This window comes from Oncorhynchus nerka, linkage group LG3 (genome assembly GCF_034236695.1).
Source record: "Oncorhynchus nerka isolate Pitt River linkage group LG3, Oner_Uvic_2.0, whole genome shotgun sequence".
In the NCBI taxonomy this organism is placed as follows: Eukaryota; Metazoa; Chordata; class Actinopteri; order Salmoniformes; family Salmonidae; genus Oncorhynchus; species Oncorhynchus nerka.
In genome coordinates, this window is record NC_088398.1 from 49,209,198 (window position 1) to 49,219,566 (window position 10,369).

The 10,369-nt window shown below is 45.4% G+C and overlaps 1 protein-coding gene across 2 annotated transcripts in view; it reads right to left on the bottom strand.

Moving 5' to 3' along the window:
• zeb2a (zinc finger E-box binding homeobox 2a) overlaps positions 1-10,369 on the bottom strand; it is a 49,637-nt gene that overhangs the window by 37,907 nt on the left and 1,361 nt on the right. For both annotated transcript variants that reach the window (XM_029635264.2, XM_029635255.2), the window contains exon 2: positions 9,722-9,886. In XM_029635264.2, coding sequence (XP_029491124.1) covers positions 9,722-9,794 — 73 coding nt within the window. In that variant the 5' untranslated portion in view covers positions 9,795-9,886. The remainder of the gene's footprint in view (positions 1-9,721; positions 9,887-10,369) is intronic.

Sequence of the window (10,369 nt, forward strand, 5' to 3'; positions counted from 1 at the left end):
ACAGCTTTGATGCTTGACAGGACCCACAAAAGCACCTGCCCCATCCCCAGAGTGTTCGTTCAGCACCACCCCCTCTCATTTTCTGTGACCTGGCCAGCATTCCTCACCATCAGGGGGTCCTTCCCATGGCTACCTTTACCCAGTCACCCCAAACCCCCCCGAGCTCTCATACAACCCACCCAGCCCTCGTAATCCCACTGCAAACACGGTTAGGCCTGCGCAAATGCAACGCGCGAGACTTCTCAGGCCTCAGCTAAAGGTGCACAACTGATTAGGCCCCATTGCGTGGGAACTAAGGAGAGAATCTGTGAAAGAAAAACTCATTGAAATGCATATGGGGACTTTCCCAAAACCTGGCCTGTGAAGTGTCATTTTGTGAGAGAGAGATTTCATGGTTGACAGGTCTGTGAAACAAGCGATGTAGGTTTTCGACTAATGATGATAAAAAACGACAATATTTATGTTTTTATTATAAATGTTTAAAAAATATGACCAATGGCAACTAAAAAGGTTTTATAAACAGAGGAAATGGAAGTCATACCAAAAAAATTGCTCCTAATAATTACCTCTCATAGCAACAACAATGTCTGGCAAAGTTTGAGAGGACATGAAAAAACGCACTATAATTTTCTGATGTAATGAATATGACCCTGCTAGAGTGCTGCGTTGCACCAGCCCAACCCAAACAGTGACAACACTTATATCCACACAGACAATGTCATCCCAGCACCCCTCCTTTCCTTTGTTCCCGGCTTAACAAAACTCAGCCGTCACGCCGTTTTAGCTCAATAAAGACCGTGGACAGCCGTAACCCCATCAGGCCCTGCTTGTCATATGCAAACCTCTGTGTGTGTGTGTGTGTGTGTGTGTGTGTGTGTGTGTGTGTGTGTGTGTGTGTGTGTGTGTGTGTGTGTGTGTGTGTGTGTGTGTGTGTGTGTGTGTGTGTGTGTGTGAGAGGAGAGAGAGAGAGAGAGAGAGAGAGAGAGAGAGAGAGAGAGAGAGACAGACAGACAGACAGACAGACAGACAGACAGACAGACAGACAGACAGACAGACAGACAGACAGACAGACAGACAGACAGACAGACAGACAGACAGACAGACACAGACAGACAATGTGTGAGGGCAAGAAAAAATCAAAGAAAGAGATTGGTAATGTGCGGTTGATGCAATTGTGCCATGCTTAATCTGTGAATGTGGTTTGTTTGAACAGATGCTTAATGTCAGAACTTGACATTGAGAGAATGCGAGATAAAGACAAACAAACTGCTGAAGGGGACAGCCAAGCTTAACATTGAAAGGTGTTTCTCATTGAGCGGTGAAAAAGATTATGCTGGACCTGGCTATTATGTCAGACTCCATCTACCTAACCCTATAAGACCACTTCCCTGTTCCTGTCTTGTTCAGGATGGTACAAACTCCCTCTGTGCCTTTTTGTTGTTCAGGAAAAAGATGAGCATTCAAGGGGAGGAGCTTTGCATGTGTAACAACAAGAAACTCTCCTCTTTCCTACCCAGTACACCCCACCCTCCTCTACCTCCTATCCCCGCCCAGCACTACAGTCGCTTGTCAGAGCAAAGCACTAATTGCCAACATGCCAGGCTGCCACCATAATACAAACGGGGGGTGCATTAAGCGTGGCTCGCTCATTTGCGAGGAGGACGGCTGAGAAGGTGCCGCACATGAATATTTCATTAAGTCTAATTGCACAGGATCACTCCTTTATGGTAAAACCAGAGTGAATGCAAGTCATTAGGAGTGCAGCCCCCTGTACTGTAAAACTCCAAACGCAACATCACATTAAGATGCCCTGTGATTTGTCTGCTTAGAGGGTACGATAAGACGTGCCATCTGGATGAGTGGCACACACATGGCACTGCCAAGTCTCTTTAGTATACTATACACACACCACCCCAGTGATGGAAGAGAGAACCACACCTGCAAGCATTTCCCTCAGATGAATGACGCCGGAAATGACACACAGAATCAAAGATGTTGATCTGAAACTCTCACGCAACTGTCCCTTTTACAAAACTTCTCCCTCATCACCTCTGAAGCCATACCTCCCAACCATATGGCAAGCAAACACCATAGCAGAGGTGAAAGAGTGCTCACCTTTCCTTCACATTAAATGGTATCAGGCCACTTTGACAGGAATGCCCGTTCCTATACCCCTGAGTGGTTGGACGAACACTAGGAAGGGAATCATTTAGCCGTGGAATGTAAGGACAGGACATCCCCCTCAGATAAGACAAGGGCAGCCTACGCCTGAGGTTGTGACTGAGCAGCTCAGAGTACGGAACTATCAGGAGGGAGGCCCACCATAGGGGCTGAGGCTCAACTCGGGCCTGGCTTCCATGAGTGATGAACTTCCTCATTACTTTAATTGCTAGATCTGTGACCAGGAAGTTGTGTCCTTTCATCCCTGACTGGAACCCCTGCTGATGTACCCTGAGGAGCACTACAGACGACCCAATAGGAGGACAGGACAGTGAACTGGTAGTTTTAACCTAACGCACAGAGAGAGAGAGGACCGCTGCATGGGAAACAAAGGCTGTCTCCAAACCAAGACAGGACAGGAGAGTGGATCCGAACAACGGGAAGAGGAGAGGAGGCGCTGGCTGGTGCCTTTCTGGCTGTCACAAGAGGGGGTTTGGGAAAGGAGGGTAAGGATGGAGGGAGCAGGATGGAGGGTGGATGCTGTCACCATGACTAATCCCTTCACCCAGTTGGCTGTGTTTGTTACCTGGGGAGGTGTCTGGGTGACATTTGGTAGTGACAGTGCCGGGAACGGCTACGGCTCAGAGGAGCCTCTGCCCCAGTCAGAGCCTATTTAAGGATCACATCACATCTACCCATCCTGATGTCTGCCCTTCCACCTCATAGTGGTGGACAACACTACCCAAAAGCTGATCATCAACGGGATTCAAGTGCATGGTGTTGTTGTTGTTTCTAACCCGGTTGCTGTCATGTAAATGGCCAGATATGTTTGAGTGGTGAGGTTAATCACCTTCCCACTACTCACAGCAGATATAGGTTGAAAGAAAGTTTAGAAAACAACACAAATGTAATTACAGTGATGTCAGTCTTTGAGATCTTTCCGTTGCTATAGTAGTAGGGGTCCTAAAGCATACAGATCTAGTTCAGAAGAGGGCTAACAGGGAGGACTGGAGAGAGACAGAGAATAATCTCCAAAATCAATCTATTTCTATTACTTCTACACAGAACAGTTGATCTTTATCACCGAAAACACGCCACAGGGGATATGCATCAGATACCACAAGCCAGATTCAACCACGGTGTCTACTTCCAAGAGAGAAAAGCACCGTGTGTTTGTAAACTTTCCCACTCAGGTGACGACAGTACAGCGGGCCAGAGACCCCGTATGTATGCTTTAAGTCCTGGTTGTGTAGATCTGACCGGAGCACTCTCTGACAGACAAACAGAACTCTCTGTGGGAGGCATTCACCCGTATGGGAGAGGTCTGGACCCACAGATGTCATGACACCTTAATCCACCGATCCGTTATTGATTGTTCCATGTGTGTGACCTTGCCCCGGGTGCTGCACCACACCGCGCCAATCAAGCCCACATATCCGTGTGAGGGATGCCGCATACGTGTGTCTGAAAATGTTGTCGTCTGGCTCAAACATGTTCAGTCGATATGTACACAGGCCTCGATCAGCGAGCACCTCATGCTCACTTAAAACAAATGAAGAAAAAAACGTCTAAAGCTGCTCCATTTAAAATAACTGGGGGAAATGTGTAATAGTTCAGTAAGGTTATCATACAGAGCTCCCCTCTCCCCATCCCCCCCACCCCTGATAGTTGCACTGAACCTTATTTCCATTCATTATCACGGGGACTGTTGTTTCTGTAGCCTGCAGTGACATACCTCATTATTGACCTTGGTAAATCCTAGCTGTTTAGGCTAAAGGCGATGTGGCGCCACAAAATGTCACGGGGGGACTCTGTATTCACTCATGAAGAAAATATGCACATGGTTACAGAGAGAAAAAAATACAATAACCCATGTCAGTCACCTTGAAATGCACCAACACTGTCAGGCACACAAATAACCAGCAGAATGTAATGCTTTAGCAGCCTGACTCGTATCCCTCAAAGTCAGTCAGTGCAGTGTGGCCCTATAGTACAAACTGTAGCAAGCAACACTCTCTGTGTCTCCGCCATTCCAGTCAGCAGCGTAGGGAGGCGTACTGTAGGTGTTCTGAAGCTGTCAAAGCGGGCTCTCTGTTCTGAAGACTTTTGTGCTTCCGACACAGTGATGAGCTTTGTTTGTACAGTTAGACGTCTTGGCATTTACAAGCAGGCAACAGGGCCCATGCATCTCAAAGAAGTACGGTAAAGAGAATGATGAGTGAGTGGGGGTGGGTGTGGGTGGGCACGGCAGGCAGGCAGGCAGCAGACACACTAATATGTACATGGCCTGTTCCTATTAGTCACCGGTGACGCGAGAGTAACTGCGCCCCCGGTGGCATTCTCTCCTGTCCCCCTCAGTAGTGACAGATGTTAGGAGGACAGGCAGGAGAAAGCTGTAGCTGGAGTGGTGGTAGTGCAGGCCGGCTACGGAACGAGAGAGGTGGGAGAAGTGTATAGTGTTGCTGTGGATTAGTAAAGCAGGACTTAGGCTACTCCTCAATAATTCTATAGATCGCTCTCTTTCTCAAGACAGACAGGATACCAGATCATTTCATGAATATGATCAAAACAACATTTAACTTTGATCATACACAAATACAGACCAAACTGTACATCTATGAATAAATCACTGACTTTGGCCATTTGAACTGGGAGTGTATTAATATGGGAGTGTGTATGTTATTGGGTGTATGTTTATAGGTGTGTAGTCAGGAGTCATTGGGGCCAAGTCAAAGAAAAAACGCTGGAGCATAGAGGCATCCGGCCAGCCCATCTCTCTGTCCCTGTATGTATAAAGAGTGAGGAGGGGGCAGTGGCTGCATAGAGACTTAACACGGCTCCCCAGGCCACCGGCACACTGGTTAATATAATGTCGCTGCCTCCGCCTGGCTACTTGGTGAAGCATTATCTCTCCTGCACCTCTCGGAACAAAGGCCCCCTTCTTCCCAAAGCAGGCCTGTCTCCTCCCCAATGTCCAAAGGTGTTTGGTGAAGTAAATCTGCCTAAATCCTGCACAGCTTGGGCTGGCAAAGCGAGGGAGGGAGGGAGGGAGGGAGGGAGGGAGGGAGGGAGGGAGGGAGGGAGGGAGGGAATGAAGGTGAATGAAGATAATCTCCTTTTCTTAACAAAAAATTAGGAATTCATATCACATGGTGTATTTTAAAGTTGCAGCATCCCACCCCCTTTCTCTCTCTCTTGCCCTGTTTCTATTTATCTCTCTCTTTCTGTCTGCCTCTGTGGATGTGTGATTCCTGACCTATGAAGCAGCAGGAGAAAAGAGAAGAGGCCTACCACAATGAAGTCTGTCTCGCTAGACAGCACCGCAAAACAAGTGTTTTGCCTCTGAATTGGGCTTTATGGATCTATTCAGGGTTATATAGTCAGTATTAAGGCCTTGGAGCACAAATCGCAAGCTCTATCTTTTAAATGTATAGAAATAGGCATTATGAAGGTAGTTTGTTGTGGGTGGGTGAGGGATGGATGGGGTGGAGTGTGCAATGCAATGCAACACACAATGTGACTAGCACAAACAATCCACAGGGGAAAACAAAAACAAATCCCACCTGCCCCCAACTCTGTCATGCTGATTAAAATGGAATCTGAAAAGTCTCAGGCACTCGCAAGATTTCTTTTACAGCCATAAAACAATCTGTTGCGTTCCCTCCCTCGCAACCATGCTCTCTCTATCCACACCCCTCACCTCTTCCTCTCTCTCCCTTTCCCTTTCCTTCTCTCTATCCTCCCTCTCTCACTTTCTCCCTGCTTACCACTCATCTCTCGCTCTCTATCTCCCTACACAACTCATCCCTCTCTCTCGCTCTCTCCCATTCAGCTGTGAATAGTCCAGGAATGGCATCCCGTAACCCTATCTGTCCACCAGTAGGACCCAGCCCTTGGGCTGAGTGGGAGGGCTATATAGGGCACGTAACCAGGGGAGGCCTGACAAACAGCCGGAGACACCTAAGTTATGTCGCTCAGTCACTACCCACCACCACCTTCTGTCCCTCTTTTCCATAATCGCTCTTTTTCATTCCCCCTCTCACTCTCACTCACTCTCTCGCTGTCTGCTTTCCATTTTTTCCTGAGCTCTTTTCATCTCAGGCTTTGGGATGCTGAATGCGAGAGCGGCCTGGCGGCGGTGAAAGGCCTGAATTGTGATTAAGAATGAGGAGAGGAGCTCCTTTTCTTTGTTCTGCCCTCAGGGGGTGTTTACTGAGGGGGAGGGAGGGGGGAGCAAGGGAGGGAGGGAGGGAGGGGTGCGTAAGACATGGCGGAGCAGATATGAAAGGCATTCAGGTCAGCACTGATGTGAACGAGAGTGGTAATCATACCAAAGGCGTTGTGAAGGACCACCATAGCAGTGCCAGAGAGCTCTCGGACTGAGGATGTGTGTGTGTGTGTGTGTGTGTGTGTGTGTGTGTGTGTGTGTGTGTGTGTGTGTGTGTGTGTGTGTGTGTGTGTGTGTGTGTGTGTGTGTGTGTGTGTGTGTGTGTTCACGCATGCACATGAACACGTATGAGTGAGCTCATATGCCATTAGCCATAATAAGCTGACAGACACTGAATAAAAGTGAGAGAAAAAAGGTCTGGTAAAAATCCAAACACAAACAGGAGAGCATTAGAAAAGGTATCTGTCTCCAGCAACTAGGACAATGGCACGTTTGTGAGAAATGTGGCATGAATGGTACAGCGGGCACCCTGACACTGCTCACTGCTGATGATAGGAGCATGTAAATGAGACACACTTCCAATGAAAACCCATTGTCTTGAGACAGTTATGGACCCACTAGCCTACTGGCTACAACAGCTATACAAACCATGCCTTCATTTGAATGTTGTCATAACCCAGAGAGGAACCAATGTATTTAACGTCGTATAACTGTAAGTCGGGGTAGCAAGACCATAACAGAAGACACTGCTGGGACCTACTCTTCTGATTTAATCAAACAAGGTTTGTGTCCAGTTTATTAGGTATTTGATCATAGGCTAAATTATTTTGAAACCGTACACACTTTAGTCCACCAATTTAGTTAATGGCGAGTGGCTTTGAAAGCTGAAATAGTGGCCATTTTCTTTTAAAGAAAAACAGAAAAAGATACTATTTTAACTTTACTGGCTGGCGAGGTTAAGGGAGCGCTTTTGACAGCTGCGCTCACACAACCGAACGAGCCCTCACAGCTGGATGTGACGTAGGCCTATAGCACCAGAGGGGGGACTGCGAACTGCAACAAAGCTGCGCAGGCTGCGCGTATCGAGTTACACAGGGCCTAATGTGACCTCCCATTGGGACCCGAGAGTGGCAGAGTAGGGGGAGATGTGTTTGGGGAGGGGGGAGAATAGAAGTATAGGCATAAACACAAGAAACTGTCATAGTGTATATATACATGCAACAGACAATATGTGGACAATTCCAACAAAGGGTTAATAGCATTTACATAATGATCGCGCATATTTCGAATTAAAATATGAGCATCATGAAAAAAATCTATACTCAAACAAAAACACATCACCTCACAACCTGTATATTCTGGTGCTCCGTTTCTCGATTTGCGATAATAAAATGCATAGGTCAAATAACAAGACCCTTCAGGCCTTATAGATATTCCTATAGGAATAGTCTACTGCATCGGAGTGAAAGTTGGCCTCAGGCAAAAAGTATATTCAGGCACACATGAGTTGTAGTAGACTTTCAGTCTTATGAATTAAAAGTTGACATTCTGGATAACACACATTTACACCAGACCAAAACTGTGGGCCCACGTGTCTTTTTGTTGTTGCCTTAAACCACACAATTAAAAGTCTTACATAGACAATATGCGCCTATCCAGCGGACTGTAAGGCAAACACAAGCATATTCAAAATAACTAATTGCATATGAAGATATAGGCTATAAAATTCGCCCACAAGGAAGAAGCAATACCACGAAAAATGGGGAATGGGTGCGCAAACATTTCCTCAATAAAATGATCAATAATAAAAGTGAACATCTGGGAGGAGCATCAGTAACAGAAGGCCTCCGTTGTTGAGCCTCTGACGAGACGTAAAGCCGGTGAAAAACGCTTCCAAACTATCTAAAGAGGTTGGTTAAATAAATACGTTTACTCTTAAACAAATGTCAACTCGTCAACAATACTTTTTTCGTTATGTTTGCCCATATTGGCTGAATGGTCTTTGAAATTCAATCTATACCATTTCAATTTTAAAATTCACTTCTCATCGTGGTCCTTACAAACACCAAGGTGCAGTTAGAGAGCAGCAATACTTCACTCTATTTGCCTTTGTTGATCAGAAACGTGCTTGAGAGCAGTAAAGACCCTGAACAACCTACTGATTTCACTCAATCAATGAACGAATAAAAACGAATAACCACGAGAAGTCGACTGAAAATTGTTCAAAAAACAATGTCATTTAAATGCAAAGATTTATAAAAAAATACATGTTTACAATAGCCTACGTCTACAACAAACAAACAAATAAAACAAGACACTGTGATAATTAACACCAAACATGTAATAGCATGTGATATTAAAGTAACAACAAAACCGACTTCAGTTCAACATTGACATTAAATAAAACTTTACATAACACACATGGCTGAAACGTCAAAGGGATGCCCTCCTCGCAAAATCCCTGTCACAACTCCTAGGCTACACAAAACTCAAGGAGTTTTTTATATCCCAGTTTCTCTGTTGCTTTCCCCCTAACATAATCGTTAAAAACGAAAATAAACGTTGTAACACATAACTAAATTCTCAAGTAACTGTTCGATAATAACAGAAATGCACTCGGATACTTTTGTGTGATACAGTCTGTGAGCTTTTGCCTATGAGCTGTGTTGCGTTTAGTGCTGCAGCCTTTGTGACGTGCCGCATCAGAACAAACAACAAATGTAACATTCAGAAACTGTGACTCTTACGTATAATGACCATTTCAAGACCTTGATCTCCAATTTGACAACCTATAATAACTAATACGTGGTAAGTGTCTGTAAAGACACCAAGTCTGAATGGCAATAATGGCACAACACAACACAATACACACAGCACAACACAATATACACAGCAATGAAACAGCGTTGAATAAACGTGAGATAAATCCCATTTCCTTCATAATCAAACAAACGTTACCAAAACAATGCAATTTCTACATAATCCACAGGTTTTCCCAAAATCTCCAGTTCATAGCCTACGAGAAGCGCTCCTACCCATATAACGGTTTTCCTGCATGTCTGCTAGATAATGGCACTATCTCACTGAACCGCTATTCGAGCCTCATTCTGAAGTCCCTTTCTCGCACAGTCCAGACTTTTGATAGTCTACTTTAGTGTTCATCATCTCATTCAAAATAAACATTCAAATGCTTTTCATACTGATTAAATTCAAAACTACAACAACATGTAGGCTACTTTTACGCAGCCTACCCTCTTCACAACGCTTACACTGAATGTAGCCTAATTGCACTGTGGAAGGAGACAGCGCGCGGGATGTCCCGCATATGACTGGTGGCAAAACATACAAATGTTCCAGAACTGTCCTTTTATTTTACTTTGAAAATGTTCTTACCGTTCTTTCTTTGTGGGTTGGATTGTTTTCGCCTCTTACACCGGGGACCCTCCGCCATGATCTCCTGCTTCATTGATAAGACGAGTAGGCTAGGTCAGATGGCATGCGCTCCGCATGGGCTCGGCTCCTTCAATCAGCAGCACACAGGCAGGCTCTGGTTGGTATCTAATAACCAAACAAAACGGCGACAAATGTTGGGACAAGATGACTGTATGGATCCTGTTCAACCACAGGGGCACGACATATAAAAGTTCAAATTCACTCTAAAGTCTTCAATGAAACTCCATATGTGTAAAGAAAGAGTCCAGGAGAGTGATATTGAGTAGGATCGTAGGCTACTGCGTCCGCCGTCGCCTGATCTGTTGATATGTCTCTAATCCGGCAGAGCGTCAATGAACCGAGCAGAAGGAGGAGGACAGACAGATAGGCAGACACATTCGATAGTTTACAAGGATGACTGAAAGCTAAGACATACATTACCACTAAGGTCGATTATTGGATGAAGTCAAAAAAAAAATAGGTGTACCTTTTTGTTTAAGTTTACTGAACTTTCACATAAACTTGAGCCTTGTTGATGACGTTTAGGGATTGTGACGGCTTCCCCTACTGTCAGTCAAAAGCGACTTTGCTGTCATCTCCAAACTGAAA